The sequence below is a fragment of the Colias croceus genome, chromosome 9 (genome assembly GCF_905220415.1).
Source record: "Colias croceus chromosome 9, ilColCroc2.1".
In the NCBI taxonomy this organism is placed as follows: domain Eukaryota; kingdom Metazoa; phylum Arthropoda; class Insecta; order Lepidoptera; family Pieridae; genus Colias; species Colias croceus.
Window position 1 is genome coordinate 5,983,154 of NC_059545.1, and position 19,127 is coordinate 6,002,280.

General features: G+C 33.2%; 1 protein-coding gene across 1 annotated transcript in view; it reads right to left on the reverse strand.

Annotated features, from left to right (window-relative positions):
• The window catches only part of LOC123694289 (BAI1-associated protein 3), a 55,725-nt gene that overhangs the window by 7,459 nt on the left and 29,139 nt on the right, over positions 1–19,127 (reverse strand). The window contains exons 9-19 of the mRNA XM_045639681.1: positions 18,003–18,215; positions 17,544–17,627; positions 15,715–15,879; positions 15,294–15,345; positions 12,791–12,887; positions 12,324–12,468; positions 9,280–9,362; positions 8,459–8,522; positions 7,157–7,317; positions 5,617–5,707; positions 825–987 (exon numbers count right to left, since the gene is read on the reverse strand). Of these exons, the coding sequence (XP_045495637.1) occupies positions 825–987; positions 5,617–5,707; positions 7,157–7,317; positions 8,459–8,522; positions 9,280–9,362; positions 12,324–12,468; positions 12,791–12,887; positions 15,294–15,345; positions 15,715–15,879; positions 17,544–17,627; positions 18,003–18,215 (1,318 nt within the window). The remainder of the gene's footprint in view (positions 1–824; positions 988–5,616; positions 5,708–7,156; positions 7,318–8,458; positions 8,523–9,279; positions 9,363–12,323; positions 12,469–12,790; positions 12,888–15,293; positions 15,346–15,714; positions 15,880–17,543; positions 17,628–18,002; positions 18,216–19,127) is intronic.

Genomic DNA, 19,127 nt, shown 5'->3' on the forward strand with positions numbered 1-19,127 from the left:
TGACCTTTATAATATTTTAAGCGAAATTGTGAACTGTAAGCAGAATGTAGTTCGTAAAATATAAGTTCTATGTAATTGGATTATTATATTTTCAGAAAAGAAATCAAGGCTAACAAAATATTAAGAAAACTGGTATCTAGTAATATTATAATATTTTTGATATAAAATTTGTTTCTATCTATAGACGCTTTATTTTACGATTATTATCAAATGGAGGCAATTACATATTTATTTTTATATTTTTAAAAATTGAATATGCATTTAATCAGATTATGCGACACACATTATGATAATGTTACACACATGTATTTAATCCTATGAAACTCATGACTAACGGGCGATATATATTTTATCAGTTAATTGTTAATAGATTGTAAATTGTAAGTATTTTTATTAAATACCTATGTATAAAAATCTATGAATTGAAACTCTATCGTAGATAAATCTGTGAAACGTGCAGATTAAACATGATATGCAATAAGATTAGATTTTACTGATATCAAAATAAGGGATTTTAGGAAGTGGTGTTTAAAATAATTTTGTTTTTGTTTGTTGTTTTTTTACTATGTACAATACTTATCTAGATCGTTTCACTCTGACTATATGCTTTACCTTTGTCCTTTACATATATCTCACTCATATATTTAAGTTTTTTGTTATAGAGACTGATTTAAATAAATACTTAAAAGAATAATGTAGTTCTTGTATTTCACTAGCCACTAGGTATGTACTATGTAGTATGTACTTACACGTACACCTCGTTGTATTCTTATCAAATATCCTTTACCCATCGCCGTTTTCCTAAATCAATCCCTATATCTCACCTGTTGTGTGGGCAGCGAGTCCGGCGACCATGCGAGATGGAACACCGCCTTGCGCAGCGGCGGGCGCGCGCGCACCGCGAGCGGCACGGCCGCGCGCATCGAGCGACACTCGAGCGTGCCGAGCGCGCCGCGAACCAGCTGACGAGAGTTCTCGTCGTTGGCACTATTGTAAAATATATATTTCAGGACAATTGTGACATGTTTGTACCTAACCCACAAATTGTTCAATAAATGATTTTTTTTTAATTTCCAACACGGCACGATCTGATCCCATACTAAGCTTTCGCTTGTGTTATGGAAACCAGATGGCTGATAAACATACATATATAATTTCAAATAAATACTTATAAATATTTTAATATACAGGGTGTAATCGTTAAGTGTGCACAGGCGATTTTTCCGTAAGTATTACAGATAACAAAAAACTTTAAACTGCTAAAGTTAAAAATTCATTTATGGGCCAAGGTATACTTTTTTACAACAGAATTCCTCATAGTATTAAAGAGTTTAGTAGTGCTAAATTTAAAGATTATGTAAAAAACGTATTAGTTCAGAGAGCCTATTACAGCATTAAGGAATATATGGAAGATAAAAACCCATGGAGGGTTGTCGCGTAAAAACCACAGGACAGTTCTTTGGCATATTATGATATATACGTACAGTTACTTACATATTTTGTAAAATTAAATTGTAATACTGAAATGATTTAAAAGAGCAACTATGGAGTTTCTTGCCGATTCTTCTCCATAGATACTGCTTTCCGAATCGGTGGTAAATGTTAAAAATATGTATTGACGTTTCAAAAGTGCTTCTCGAAGAAGTCTAATTGAATAAATAAATGTTTGAGTTTGAGTTTGAGTTTGAGTTTGATATCGAACGTACTTAACCTAATGAGTAAAATGGCCGTAATAAATTTTTAAAAATAAATCGAGAAATATCAAAAAAATTATCTTTAAACCCTCCCATACATTAAGTATGAATTAATATGAATATCCCATATCCATTTAATATATAAAAGATTTTAGCTTTCTTTTTCTTTTTTTGGTTTTCTGCTTTAATTACTTCGCAAATTTGAAGTGGCATTTTCCACGCTTTTTCCGGACATTTTCACGCATTTTATAGGCATTTTCCGGATATCCCCGGTAAATGCCTGGGAAATGCCCGGCAAATGCCCGGAAACTGCTCGGAAAATATACGGAAAATGCGTGAAAATGTCCGGGGAAAAAGTGGAACATACCTGGAAAATCCCCGGAAAATGCCTGGGAAATGCCCGGAAAATGTCTGGGAAATGCCTGGAAAATATCCGGAAAATCTCTGGGAAATTCCCGGAAAATGCCTGGGAAATGCCAGGAAAATGTACGGAAAATGTCTGGGAAATGCCTGGAAAATATCCGGAAAATCTCTGGGAAATTCCCGGAAAATGCCTGGGAAATGCCCGGAAAATTTCCATTTTCCGGATATTTCCCAGGCATTTTCCGGAATTTTTTCCAGGCATTTCCCAGACATTTTCCGGGCATTTCCCTGACATTTTCCGAGGATTTTCCAGGCATTTTTCGAGGATTTTCCAGGCATTTTCCGAGGATTTTCCAGGCGTTTTCCACAATTTTCCCGGACATTTTCACGCATTTTCCGGATATTTTCCAGGCATTTCCCAGACATTTTCTGGGCATTTCCCAGGCATTTTCCGAGGATTTTCCAGGCATTTTCCGAGGATTTCCAGGCGTTTTCCACACTTTTCCCATTGCACATTTCCACATTTTCACGCATTTTCCGGATATTTTCCGGGAATTTTCCGGATATTTTACAGGCATTTTCCGGATGTCCCCGAAAAAATGCCTGGAAATGCCTGGAAAATTCCCGGAAAATGCCTGGAAAATGCCCGGAAAATATCCGGAAAATGCGTGAAAATGTCCGGAAAAAGCGTGGAAAATGCCACTTCAAATTTGCGAAGTAATTAAAGCAGAAAACAAAAAAAAAGAAAAAGAAAGCTAAAATCTTTCATATTAAATGTATATGGGATATTCATATTTCATACTTAATGTATGGGAGGGTTTATAGATAATTTTTTTGATATTTCTCGATTTATTTTTAAAAATTTATTACGGCCATTTTACTCATTAGGTTAAGTACTCTTCTTCTGTAATACTTACGGAAAAATCGCCTGTGCACACTTAACGATTACACCCTGTATATAAATCTCGTGTCACAATGTTTGTCCTCAATGGACCCCTAAACCACTTAACCGATTATAATAAAATTCGCACACCATGTGCAGTTCGATCCAACTTGAGAGATAGGATAGTTTAAATCTCAAATCGTTTTAGAGAAAGCGGGCGAAGCCGCGGGCGGTAAGCTAGTATATATATAGATAATTAACACCCAGACACAGAGCAAACGTCATGTTCATCACACAAATATTAATTGCCCCGGGTGGGAATCGAACCCACGACCTCTGGCTTGGAAGGCAGGGCCACTACCAACCAAGACAACAGGTCACTCAAATAATTTATTGCGAATGATGTGTAAATTCTAGCTTTTGATTTCGTTCTAGTGTGATTATACAGATATTTGATGATGTTAAAAGTAGCCTATAATTATTATTATAGTAGTATAATGAATGTCACTCTCTACCATCCTTAAATAAAACAAGCACACTTTCGCATTTTTAATGTAAGTAAGGATAACACTGAAGAAGTTAAAGTTCCTCATAATCATGGTAAACATTTGTTGACCAAAAACTCATTAAAATTGCTGACGATAGGAGAAATGTTGTTATAAAATTTTGCTTAGATCGCTCTTCAGACGAGAATGGACGAGAACTTGTCAACATGCGTTATTAACTCTGCAACACGCAGTGTCAGAAACTCAGCAACACGTTGATTCGATTTTCGCAACAAATGTTTACCAAATGCTTTCGTTCCTATGCCACGGGCCACCCATTATCATTAAACTCATGTCGTACGTACACCTACGTATGTTCGCTGGCACGTAGGAGTCGATATCCTATGTACTTACTTAATATGTTTAAAAAATCCATTTTACTTTTGGTTTATTCTCGTCATCGTGGTATTTCAATTCGCTCTCCTATTCGTTTCTATAATTAATTACGAAGTATGTAGATATTATTTTGAGAAGGACTGTATTCTCGTCATCGTGGTATTTCAATTCGCTCTCCTATTCGTTTTTATAATTAATTACGAAGTATGTAGAAATTACTTTGAGTGGTTGTTTTAATTATGCCACATCGCAAACTTTCATAGAAGTGATTTATACAAACAGTGTACGCTACGAAAATCTCGACTAAAACTTAATCGCTAAATTCATAACTTGATGTAATTAACTTAAACTTGGTAGAACAGCTAAAGCGTTAGCACACTCGTATATTATGTACAATGTTCGAATACAGTATGTACAAGTCTAAGATGCTTTAAATTCAAAAGCATAGCAACGCCCCGAGGTTTAAACTATATTATATTATGTTTAAGAAAAATCTTTGATATTTTAGGCATCAGCAGTGTTAAATAAATACTTATAGGTATACATAGATAATAATTAATACGCGCTAGCATAGCGCGGAAATTCGTCATGTTATAGTGATATAATATACATCTTATTCATACATCAACTATTTATAATCATAATATATCTAAAATCTAAAGTATATTTTTTTCATTTTCTTTATGGCGCCACTTTCTACTTGCTACACCACTGCATCGTCACACAATGAGCGAAACGCACATTTATGTCCGTTTAGTCTATTAAAATTAATGAATGGATCTCGATATTAATGTTGTTATAATAAAGTTCATTAATAATTACTATTAGAAAATATACAAAAGGATGTCGATATCATAACATTAATTATTAGTGATTATCTGTACGGATTAGAGAGATAATATCATCTTATCGCAATATATTAGGTACGCGATAACTTATTTTCTACTAGTAATAACAGTAAAGAGGAAATGACGATAAACGTGTGTATCGTAAAGATATGACCTAGGAGTAAATATTCTCATGTAGATAATAATATTATCAATGAAAAATATTTCGTAATGTATAGAGAATTATTAACTAAAAATATGAAAGTGCATGACGAGATAATTTTTATTCTATAGCTCGATTGTTTCAAACCAATTTCCTAAACCGGGAAGGTCACAAAACAGTTGTATTATATTGTTTAAGTCCAAAGATTGTAAAAATCCTAGATTATTAAACAAATTTATATATTCCTTATATTTTTGGATCAATTTCATTCAAAAGTTTCAGTAGTTTTATATCTCAATCATAATGGTATGTTATCTATTAATTAGTTAAATTGCTTTTTGTTATACAATAATTTATCGGTTGGTTAGATTGGTTAAATAAATGTAAATGGAACATTGACATTGGCTCACTCTAATAGAAATATGTCATTTGAAAACGAAGTTATTATGATAAGCTAATGATAATCATGCAATACCAGAATCTACTTCATCTAATCTATTATAAATTGTTATCTTTAAATAAATTATTTGCGAACCTCAATCAATCTAAATTAGGCTCATACTAACAATTATGCACCTTGCTACGCGACATCAAAACAATTAGAACGATTTACATCGCACATGATAACGTTGTAATTATCGCTTTTCATTGAATAAAATATAATATTATTAGACAACAGGAATTAAATTATATAAGAAACCGCGTTCAAAAAAATACCTACAGCATTATTGAGGTTGTGCTTCAGATCACTCATCTTAGCATATATAACAGCATCGTCACGGTTCAGAGATTAATTCATACTTACATGTGTTCATCGTCGTACTCGGAGAGCGAGCGCCGCACGTACTCCAAGTTATTCACGATCGTGCATATCTCTTCTGTTGTTTTATTTTGTCCTGAAAGTTTGCTAAATTTATACTTTACTGCATAAAATGGACTAAATAAAATTCTCGGTTGTTACTTGTTACGTTTATGAACAATAAATTTTACTCAATACGAGGTGGAATCGAATTTCGCTATGATCAGTTTACGACGACAATATGTGTAATGAAAACGAAGGTATTTTCATTTGGTACGTGAACTGTGAAGAAGAAAAATTACGACCTATTTTACGACAAAGGTTTGAATTGTATTGTATTTTTTTTTTAGAATTTAGTACCTACATTTTTATCGATAAGAAAAACACTGTATTCATTTTGTGACACCGAAAATAAAGTACAATGGAGTCCGATATATTTTATTTTTTCAATTATAATAAAACTTATGTATTAAGTAGATATTTATTTAACGAATAAGTTTACAGTTAATTGTCACTGGGATGTGTTTGAACAAACAAATAACTCTATTTACAATACGATCTCTTACTTATTGTAAGTATAATTTCGTCAAATTTCACTTCTGAGGCTTGACTTTTAAAGGAGCTTTGTTTTAGCTTTTTTCTCTCATATTAATTTTCCCGGACGAGATTTCTGACTCTTAGCTTTTTCCTTTCGCAAATGATTTTACTATGTCAGTATGTCTTGGCTGGTAGTTATAATTTCGTTGAATTAACAAGCGAGACGTAAACGGAGTGTAATCTCAGCGATGTGCTATGGCCACTGGAGACGTAAGCACTTAAAGGGCTTGTTGAAACACGCGTCAGGTAAGTGGGTAAAATGAGCGTAAATATGTCAGAGACGGGGCGGCTCGAGAGCTTGAGTCGTTAGTGCTCTGAGGCAAAATTATATGTATTACGTAGCGCTGAAATTTTCACATCAAGTTAAACGAAGTGTACTAACTTAGTAAAACGCCATTTATACGGTATAATATATTTTGATAGAGGCATGCATTTAATATTTACAGTTTGTCTAGCAAATATTCATATTTGTTGTGTACATACAGTTAGTTGACTGACCACACTGTAAACACTTTAGGATTTTGAATGTTACATAAATTACACAACAAGTACACTATGAAAATGTCTTATGGTATCTATGTATATTTGTATCGTGAATACCTACTACTAGATATATTTATTATAAGAATATTGAAATCAAGCATATTTTTACTCTATGTTAGTTTTTACTCTATGATAGTATGAAACATGACCTATGACGCCATAAATAGGTATAATCTGTACTTTATTTCATATTTCTTCATTCATTACGACACCACGAAGTGCACAAAATTATAGTAAAGCCAGTACAGAGGAAGACACAAAGAACATGAAAAATATAAAATATTCGCATTATTTCATTTAATATTATTCAATTTATAAAAAAGAAAGACTCTTTTTTAGTAAAAATTTTATTAGTAAAAGCAAAATATTCTAAAGACCCATCACCCAATATAAAATATGTACATACCATGGTTTTCATAATATCCCTGATCAGCTAGGGCTCCATGCACTAAGTCAGCGTAGTGCAGGGCCGTCGCACAAGCCGCTTCTAACAGTCTCACACTCCCTCCCAAGGTTCCCTCTTCAGCTCCGCCTATTGCCCGCCATACAAGCCTCATATGGTACAGACTGCAAATATTTACGTTTGTAAGCTTTTTTGAATGCATAATTCAAAAATAGAACGTTGTTTATTTTTTAATATAAACACAACACAAATAAAAACTTTTTCTAAAATTTTACAATCACGCTATTCGAATTCATTGATTTGATAACATCAGACTTCCGGAATTTAAAATCCAATGAAAATATCTAATTCCGAGAGTGCTTACAAAAAAGCTTTTCATTTAAATTCATGACTACGTTTTTCAGCACAGTGATTAAATAAAACGAATGTACATTACATTTTTTAATTTCAACTATTTGTCTTTTTGCGGTTTCGCAGCTTAATTTCATGCCTGTGTCAATGTAATAATGATATCATGAAAAAAAAAGTGAAAGCTGTGAAGTGATGTTTTATAAAATACGAGGTTCATTGTTTTTTAAAAGAATAATAGACGGTAAAATACATACAAAAGGATATTGATATAATAATAATATTGTGAAGATATAAAATGAGAATTTAATTCAAGGAGTAATAAAATAACACCGAACATCACAATGGGTTATTGAAGATATAAAAGTGCCTGATGGTATATAAGTTATTAGGGGCGCACACCTGCACCCGTTCAATATAATGTAGGGTTCAGTGGCTGCCTGAAATTACGTTTTAAATTTGTTAAAGAGAAATATATAATCTTTTACAAATAGTGATTTACATTATATATCTATATCTAATATCTACACAACCGTAATATAATTAATTAAAGCTAAACTTTAAAACAGTAAAGGATACAAAATTCACAATATTTTCTACATAAATAACTTAAAATTTGTGTTAATTTAAAATCTTAAAACTAAATACATTATATGTCCTTCACTAAGACATAAATCTTGTAAATTTAAAACCGGTGGAAGTGTAGGCATCTCAAACTGGAGCATGCAAATACCTTCCAAACAAGCTTTCGCAAAAAAATGATTAAAACACCGAACCTACCTTCTGACAACTTGAACTGATACTTGTTTCAATAGCGCTCGTCTTTTTTCATTATTATACCTATTTTGGTAACAAAACAGGCAGAAATAAAAGTAGTACCTAGCTAAAATTATTATAAATAAATATGATTATGTAGTTATGTGACAAATAAATTGTTTGTAGGTACTCGTTACTTACCAAGCCACCGTATCGACTGAAGATGTGCTATGTTTCACGATGTGTTCTCCTTCTACTGCCCGATCTAGCAATCATAACAAAATATTACACGTACACTCGTTAGAATATCGTCAAGTCCGTAATCATTTTATAACAAAAAATATCTTGTTAAACAGCGAAATAAAATAAGGTTATATGGACTAACTTTACTTTTCTGACTTTTCTGTGTGGTTAGTTTTCTTTATAGAATATTGGAAAATTTTAAGGAGCAAAAACTTTAACGATACCAATTCTACCTACGCAATTATTTAAATTCGTAGATAATTTGTATCAAAGATATCATTTGAACATTTCACGGCAATCTTTTATTTGTCCCACTAATAAAAGCTTTCGTGTTACGCCACCGTTTAGAATCCGATGCTTATCTAAATGGGTGCCCTATCGCGGGGTGTGAACTTTCCCCTTTTGCCCCCACAACAATTAGGTATGCCCTTTCATTTCGGAAAACACTTCTTTTTGTTCGTTATCCTCGCCGTAATTTTCTTCAAATGTTCTTGCTTTTTTCCTGTTTTCGCATCTGTTTTTACTGAACGTTTACCATAATTTTAACTTTATTTCGGTGGACTTGTTAAAATTGATGAAAGATCCTTAAAGCTTTTCTGTTAATTAATAATTAATTATAAGAAAATTGGAACATGTTCTTAAAGATATCTTCTTCAGTGTGTTTCGTTAACGAATTGTAGTTATGTAACTTACTAATAGATAACTAATAATATGAAAGTGTGAAAAAATTTAATCAGCTGTAGTACCATTGAACATGAGTTGGTGTGTGTTATACTCACCAAGTTCCACAGCTGCCCGGACTCTTTGCAGCGCCATAGTTTTAGTGACGGCCAGCCATCGATCGATCAGCGGTTCGAACCATCTGACAGCACGTAATAACTTTGTCACACATGTGTACAATACGCTTTTAACGAAAGACCTTGACTTTTAAGTATAAGTGTAATATCAGCATTAGTGTAACAGTTGGAGGCTTTGTTTTGCACGTGGGAGGAACGTGGATGAATGAATCATGAGAAGCCTAATCACTTAGCCTAATCAATTATTAACGTTCATGTCAAGTTATAAAACAATATAGAGATCTCTGAATTAATGAAGTTCTTATTCTCATTGGATTTGGCTATTATAAGTATGAAAGTATGCGGAAATTATATAATGTACATATTAGAAAAAAGTAATAAGTCAACATAAGAGACACTACAAGAATGAACTATTTTTAATAAAACTTAGTGTCTTAAATTTGTATTATTTACAAACTAAACTTAATTCTAAGATGTTATAAAATTGAAAAACATAATATTCGCATTTAAATCACCACGATTGCATCGGTTGGACGGACATATACAGGAAAGTGGCATGTGCGCTGCAATGCGGGCTGATAAAAATACCTACAGGCTACAAGACATACAATAAAGCTGCCTATGTAGAACTGCCGAAACTAGTAATAATTATTATCGAACTAGTTTTAGCAAGCTAATTGAAAAAAATCTATCGCCATTCCATTGATAATATTCAGAGTATTCCAATTAAAAGTCGGTAGATAACATATGTACTCTTAGGTATTTTTTGTTAAACAATGTCCAAGTTTCATAATTTTTAATGGAGGAAAAATATTCCTCTTTTAGAATAAAATGATGTTTTGCATTATATACGTTATTTTTTAAACAAATGTTATAAACACAGACAAAATGTATTATAGGTACTAGATATGATAGATAATTAATTTATGAAGAGAAGTAATAGAATACAGGAAAATTTTTATTTATCATAACTTCATGTTAAAAGAAAACGAGGGATTAAATATGTAAAGGTTATTTTTTTATATAATCAAGGAAAGGTTTTAATGTTTATAATAAATTTGGATTAAATACGCATACGGATATTAATTACGGATAAAACATTGTATACGCTGCAAAGACGCTGTATTTTAATTAAACTGACTGACTTTATAAAATATACCTTTTTTGTGTTAAACTATTATAAACCCTAAATAATGAAAAAAAATGAACTACTTGTAGGTACATATTTTTAACGAACTTGGTCTCGGAAAGACCAAAAGAAATATAAACTAGCAACAGAAAATACTCTTTATCTCTTATTTTATTATTTAATAATATATTTAATAATATAATTTATTTATAAAAATATAGAAAAAAAACATAACCAAAGTAAGTATGTTGTTAATATATTATATATATCTTTCTAAAATTGTCTACTAAGATTTTGGGCATTATGCCCTTTCGACGTTGTTATTGTTCTAAACTAACAAGAGGGCTTTGACTTCATGAAATGTTCTTCTACAAGTAACTTTAGACACTATAAATCATGTTTCAACTACCTATTCATACTTAACCGTTTTTTGTTTGCTATAGTGTCCTTTGAAAATAATAAAAAATCGCTTGGACGTTGTTAAATGTCACTTGTAGCTGGCAATCACAAATTTGCTCTTTGTTAAATAGATTACCCATATTTTAAGCATCTGCACCGCACATTAAAAAGGACGTTAGCACTGAATGCTGTGTTGACATTTAATTAGTGGTTTTATTTACAGCAAGCATGAAATTTAAACGAGTCCGTCTAAGTTTTCGTATAACCTTGCTGATTGCTCTCGTAAATATCAACTTCCTGGACAGCCTCTCAGCCGGTTTGTGAAGCGATACGCCCTTTAAAAAATATACTGTATAAATACGTAGACTCAGTCTATGTAGGCATCAGTTGCTCCCAAACCGAACAACAATACATACCAAGATGTTCAAGCTCGTAGCTGCTTTTGCCTTCCTGGCCGTGGCCGTCGCGTCACCTGAGCCATACACTGTAGTAGCTCCAGCAGTGTCTACTTACAGAACGGCCGGCGGCTACTTCAACCAAGCGCCCTTCGTGTACTCCTCTCCCGTGGCGTACTCCTCCCCAGTGACGTACTCCTCCCCCGTGGCGTACTCCAACTACGGCTACACGCACCTCATCAAGAAGCGCTCTCCCGGCTTCCTCAGTACGCCCGTGACGTACTCCAGCTTCGGCGCTCCCCTGGCCACTACCTACTCCTCGCCGTTCGCCTACAACACCGCGCCGCTCGCCACCTACAGCTACGGCGCGCCGATCGTGCACTCCGCGCCCGTCTACTCCACCGCTCACTTGATCAAGAAGCGCTCCGCTCCCCTGGTCGCCGCGTCCACCTCCTACATCGCCCCGGCCGCCTACTCTACTCCTCTCGTGTCCACCTACTCTAGCTACCCTGCCTACTCCAGCTACCCCGTTGCCGCAGCCTTTGTCTCATCTCCTTACATCTCGTCCGGACCATTCGCTTACACTCAATTCATCAAGAAGTAAAAAGATTGAACTCTTTATTGTTCCGTTAAATACATCTGGTCAGTTCAGTACTTTTGAAGCATATTGAGCAAACGTGATACAACAAAATTAAAAGTGTGTACATAAAGCCTCTGTATAAAATCAATAAATGCGTTTGTAAATAAAATTTCCGACTTTTTTCATATTCCTGTTTCTTCCTTTCTTTCTTATATTACGTGTTTTTCTATTACTTATTACGTTTTTGTTTTTTTTTGCAATTTTAATGAAGTGACAATTAAACTTACCTACCTAGAAGTTTTTTAAATGATCTCTATCGTAATATAAATAATCTCTATCGTGTCTCTAATTCCAATATTCTTTTTTCATAACAATTAAGTTACCTTCAAATTTTCGTACCTACTTATACAAATGACAAATCAAAATATAATCTTCACTAAGCATCATTACAAGCACACATTACACGTTTCTCATTATTACTATGCTGAAAAACAAAAGCACATCAACATCGCTAGCTACTTACTGGTAAGCTTCGAGAAGCTGCGGCGGCGGTTCGTGCTGGGCGTGTGGCGCGTGCGCGGGGGGCGCGGGCGCGGCCGCCGCGCACAACTCGCGCACCGCCGCCAGCACCTCGAACGGCAACGTCTTCGCTGACACCACGCTACATACTAAAATGGACGAGGACTAGGTTCACACTACACATCAATTCACTCTGCAATTTATTGAGCGAACTGTCTATGTATTCTGGCTAAATCACCGCCCATAGACCGTTCGTAGCTAGGCCATTTGCTCTAAATTTAACAGTCAAAATACTTATATTGTCTAAAGTGAATTTATTTTTATATAAGTAATATAATTACATGTCCTTATGAAAACAAACAGTTGATTTTATGTTATTATGAATATTTGAAACGCTTATATTAATTAATGAAAACAACCTTCAAGGCTTCAAAATTATTACTACATCGCAGATATTATGCATGTAATTACCCGCATTGCCGTGCTCATCATAACCATCCTCTTCGGCCACACCACACCAACCCTCCGATATCCAGATCTCGACACATTGCTTTACATCTTCCGACACCTGTAGTAATGTGTTTACAAATTTAAAGTCTACCAAATTCTGAACAGTTTTTTTTAATATTCTTATGTTATTGAACTTTTAAGACTTGAAGTTCTTACTTGACTACTACAATGTGTCAATTATGTGTTGTAATTAAAATATTTCTCTAAATAATTATTGTTCATACGACATTACTTTATTATTTATGGATGTTTGTTGTATTAAACAGACATTAAATTGTATTTTATATTTTGAAATTATGAGGATATTTTATTGTAATCCTTATATTTTGTAAATGTAAAACCATACTGTTCAAATGAATATGTATTTAGGTTGGGGAAATGGTTTGGAAGTAACACCGTTCACGGTCTCGGTGCGCAGTCGTTTTTACATTATTTTGTTTTTATAGCTATCTTACAAAGCTTCGTCGTCGTAAAAACTGTCTTAGATAAAGGCTACACCAACTTTACTGAGTTACATAATCTATTATTTTAGTTCTCATAGAATTATAAAGCCGAAAAGTTTATAGAAGTGAGACTCTACATCTGTTATCCACAGAAGTTATCTTATAAGACTGTGTAAGTTTTTATAATATTATTAATGCTTTCTTCATTATCATGGAAATTCTATTATAGAATAAGAACAAATAGGCCATTGTTTCTGTAGCTGAAAGGATAGACAGCCCAACATAAACGTATTAACTATTAAGTGAATATGTAATCATAAAAGCTATTCAACTCATTAACGGCTTTTTATGGCATTAATTAATGGCTACAAGTATCGTGAGTAGGAACAGTATTATTGTTTCGATAAGGAAAAACAATACAATTATGGCAAAAACGAGTGCCTTTGGGATATTAAATCCCTAAATCCATTTTCTTACCCATTGTCGTTTATTCAAACTCAAACTCAAACTCAAACATTCATTTATTCAATTAGACTACTATTTAGTAGCACTTTCGAATCGTCATTACATAATTATTTTAACATTTACCACCGATTCGGAAAGCAGTGATCTATGGAGAAGAATCGGCAAGAAACTCCATAGTTGCTCTTTTAAAATCATGTAAATATTACAATATATGAAACTTATATCTAACTACATAATATGCCAATGAACTGTCTTGTGGTTTTTACGCGACAACCCTCCATGGGTTTTTATCGTCCATATATTCCTGAATACTGTAGTACGCTCTCTGAACTAATACATTTTTTATATAAGTTTTAAATTTAGAACTACTAAACTCTTTAATATTGTGAGGAATTCTATTGTAAAAGCGTATACCTTGACCCATAAATGAATTTTTAACTTTAGCTAATCGGAAAAATGGCATTTCAATTCTATTCCTGTTCCTTGTGCCATAATCGTGTCTATCTCCTACTCTTGTGTGTAAGTCGGAGCTTTTGTGTACATGCAAAATATTATTAAATATATACTGTGATGGTACAGTAAGGATACCAGTATTCTTAAAATGATCTCTTAGTGAATCCCGAGCACGTAAATTATATTTTTAGTTATATCTCATTTTCTACAATTTTTATTAACTCATTCAACAGCAAAATAGATAAATTTTTCAACAAATAATTAAATCGTCGTTTCAGTTGTTTTCGTGAATTCATTTTTCCCACTGACTTCACAAACGTGTGGTCACCGTGAGAAACGCACCACTACTACTTACTTCATGTAAACAGTTAAAGTAGTCTACTGACCCTGTGTAAATCAGCACTTATATTATCTATAATTGAAAATTTAACTTTGTATTGTTTTAGGTAACTGCCATTCGCGTTATAACGTTAAATTTTTTTCATTTTTTCAGTTATTAAAACAGAAGCACAATTGATAAAATAAATAAAGCACTTTATAGTTGGAATAAAGTTAGTAGGTATAATATATTATGTGGGTACAGTTTACTAGTTCAAACATGTATATTCGCACGCCCGAAGGCTTCGTTTGTAGTTTATTATCGTTATTTTACTTTGCACTACCTATTTTGAATATGAAATTTACATTTGAATATTCAAAGGCTCTATTTTTCCTTCTTGTTAAGGAACCTTTGATATTATACGTGCACGTATTTATTACAGTAAAAGAGATTTATTTTATTTGGTAATAGGTATCTCAATCCCCCAGGATAAGTGCCTTGTATAATGGATTGCTTTTTCATAGCTATAAGGGGTTCGCAGTATCGATTTCCAACTAAATTGACAATCTTAACGGTGATTGCCGAAAGGAATTTCCATTTCACTAATTAATATAATGAACACAATAAGACAATGTACAGCTTTTAACATTTCGACAAATCACTTAAATATTTCAAACATTCCCAAAATTGTATTACGAGCATTTGTAAAATGGCATTCCATTCTTTATAAGAACATTCCTTTTTTAACAAAGTATTCCATATTAAAAATATATAATAAACTTACCATTTTATCAATCTGTGTAAAAACAACGTTGAAGTATGGGACGTTGTTAGTCCTATAAAATAAGAAACATGCGATACAATACTGGTTATGATCTATCAAATTATCTTACAGTCTAAGTTATGAAATAATTAAATAACAAAAAAGATTCAATCTAAAAAAGATAATATTCACCAAATAATATAAATATGACAATTCTAATAAACTGATTATGCTGATGTGTAGCAAATGCCAATCAATCCAGTCTAATAAAGGCTACTAAAACCCTGTATAAATTTCCGCAAACGGGCAAACCGCTAAATTTCATGTTTCAATAATGTCAAACAGCTAATTACTGATACTTTTAATGATAAAAATGCGTAAGTAACCCTCCAAGGAATCAAAGCTTAAAAATATGCACTTATTTATAGCCAAGCGTACTTACGTTTCAAACAAGGGGTGGTAGTATGTGAGGCCTTGCTGCAAATCAATTTGTACTAGTGTGATGAGATTGACCAGATCCTCTCCCCGTTCTGACTCAGTGTCTTGAGCGCACAACGCTTCGTACCACTCCGCTGTACCTTTCCGCAGTGATGCCACTATTTCGCTCCTATATTAGAGAATGGAGACATTTTGACTTAGGAATTTGTTAATTATTTGTATTACAGAATAATTCTCGGGGCTCATGGAGCTAAGCTAAGTGTCTTCAATTGAATAAACAACATGTGTTCACTTCATTACTGTCTTAAGGGATCGTCCCTAAACACTGCTAACAGTGTTAAATAGCGTACATGTCCGAAAACTTTACTTAAGGTTACCACTTATACTAAATGTGTCTCGCTTCCAACCCTTATGTTTAAAATATTATGTGTTAACCACAATTATGTAGAAGTTAATCAAAGGGAAACTTTTCTAATTTAGGTATGAAGAGCTTTAAATCTATTTATACCTCCAGTCCGCAACCTCTGGTCGTTATTGTATCGACGCCATTACGATCAGTAAATAACGCGTCGAGAGTTGCGATACTTTCTGCTATCCAATAAACCTTTCTATGTAGTTTCCGCAGTGTTTTTCCTTCTATTTTAAATATGTTGATGTGAACTTTCTGTTTTTTTTTTATACGTAAAATGAATGTTATGTAATTCTTTGGTTAAATTTATTGTAAATCGAGTTTATGTAGGTACAATCAATAACAAAATAATTTTCATAGAAGCGAATCCATTCACCCACATAATCCGCATGGATTGAATTGCTGATAGGTTTATTTATATCCAAATAAATGAATACCTACATTCAAATAAATATTTAATACTGCTTTGCAATTCTGGATTTAAAACTACGAAATATATGATGAATATACATATACCTACTAAAAGAGAAGCGGGATAATCCAAAAATCTCTCTCAATATCTTATCTATGCTGAGATAAATATTAATTTCTTGGATAAAGTTTGCTCTGGATCCGATTAATTACGGTATTATGGATTCGTCTCATCTTTCCTTAATTAATTATTAATTGTACTTTTAAGGGTTTCCTATGAAGATACAATATTATTTAATACTAGCTTCCGCCCGCGACTCCGTCCGCGCGGATGTCGGTCTTTGCGTGGATGGTTTATTTTTCCATTTTGAGTAACTCGGACAATGACATCTTATAAATATCTATTGGACCCAAATACGGCTAGGTCTATAATAATACGCAACGTGTGTTCGCGGTACCTACTACAGAACAACGTCTATGGATAACTGAAAAATTGAGATTAATTTTTTTTCTACGTATTTTTCACAGGATAAAAAGTATCCTATTTTACGCCCAGGATAATAAGGTATAATTATACCAAGTTTCATCGAAATCGAACCGGTAGTTTTCACGTGATGTCTTCACATACAGACAGACAGACAGACAGACAAAAAATTTTTTAATCACATATTTGGGTTTGGTATCGATCCAGTAACACCCCCTGCTAGTTATTTTTTCAATATTTTCAATGTACAGAATTGACCCTTCTACAGATTTATTATATGTATAGATTTTAATTATGTCAACCCGTATCCACTCATATAATTTGTGTGTCGGCATAGGTATTATATGCTTACATTAAAAAGCTGCAGAGTTGGTTTTTGTTTTGGTATAATCTCAAGAAATGCTGGTTCGAATTGAAATATTTTTGTTAAAAACGAAAAATAATTGCTATTGCGGGTGAATGCGCAGACCACAGTTAGGTAATTACACAATTTATATTCAAAATTCAACTACCTATATAAATATCTTACCGCATTTCCTTACTGAACGGACAGCACCTCCAGAAAGCTTTCATCTGGGACAGCTGATTTAAGCATCTCAGAAGATATTCCAACCTGTTAAACGAATTACAATATATAACTAAAAAATCTATAAACTGAACTTACTATCGACTCTGAAAACGAAGGGGATAAAATTCTATTGATTTTAACAAATTGTTACAGCATAATACCTACTAAACAACTTTTTGAAGTTATACTTCTTTTGGCGCGATGGAGAAAAATGATGAGAGTGAATTTTTACAATGCGCGCGCACACCGACACCTAAATTTGAAGTTAGTTCTAGGTGGTATGAAAATTGATAACTATGTTCAAGTTGTATATTCTAGTATTTTTTTTTCCATACGCCAAAGAAGTATAACTTCTAAGTCTAACGCGTGTACATAAGTACTCACAACTCTTTTTTCATTACATAAACTAAAAATAATTACTTGTTCAAGCTGAGATGATGCAGCACGGGATACAAGTCCCTATGGAGTCGCAATTGATGCAATGCGCGCTCCACAAACTCCCCGAAGCAGTCTGCGAGCCAGCGCTCTTCGTCGCGCGACGCACACGCGCCCGCGTCCCCACTGCCACCCCCTAATAGCGCCTCGCTAGCACACCATGCTCGCTCTAGTTCGTTTAGCAGTTTGAACATGTACCTGATTGGTAATATTGCATATTATAATAATAACTATTTATTTAAGAATAATAATTCTTATCACTTAGGGGTATGAAAAATTGATGTTGGCCAATTCTCAGACCTACCCGATATGCACAGAAAATTCCATGAGAATCGGTCCAGCCGTTTTGGAGGAGTATGGTAACTAACATTGTGACACGGGAATTATGTACATTGTACATAATTATATTTCTAGAGAAGATTTAAGTACTACCACAGATAATATAATACTGTGCAGGTATTTTAAAAAGAGAATTTGTAATAATGTATGGATATATAGATGTTTGTCACTCTTTCACGCAGAAACAGCGTAACATTAAATTGGGTGTTCCCAAGACAGATTTCAGTCTATTCGTCTGAACAAAAGCGCACATGCACAAATTATTTCAAGAATATCAGGAATTCATTCGCGTGGAGCTGGTGAAAAATGAGCTTTCTTCTCAATACCTACTTATATTTTATTAGTATTTTTTTTGGAAAAAAGAGTACCCAATATGCTTATATTCACTCTTGCAATTTATTAATATTACATTTGTACTTGTAATTTCATAGGATTTATATGAAGGACAATATGCGTATAAATAATTTGAGGTTGGCAAAACATCTGTAATTAAATTTTGATGAGCTCTGTGAGCGGAAGGTGTTATTTACTTTGGAATGCCAATTGCTTTACCACAAAATGTATACAGTATAAAATAAATTGGCAATTTTAAATATTATGAATGTTATTTTGAAATGTTTAATTACATCATACATTTCACCATTTAATTTTAGAGTGCCTTTAATTTTTATCAATCAATGTTAGTTTTAAGTTTATTGTTAATTAGCATAAAAATTTGGTAATAAAATAATAATAATTTTTCAGGTATATTTTAAAGACAAAATGACAAAC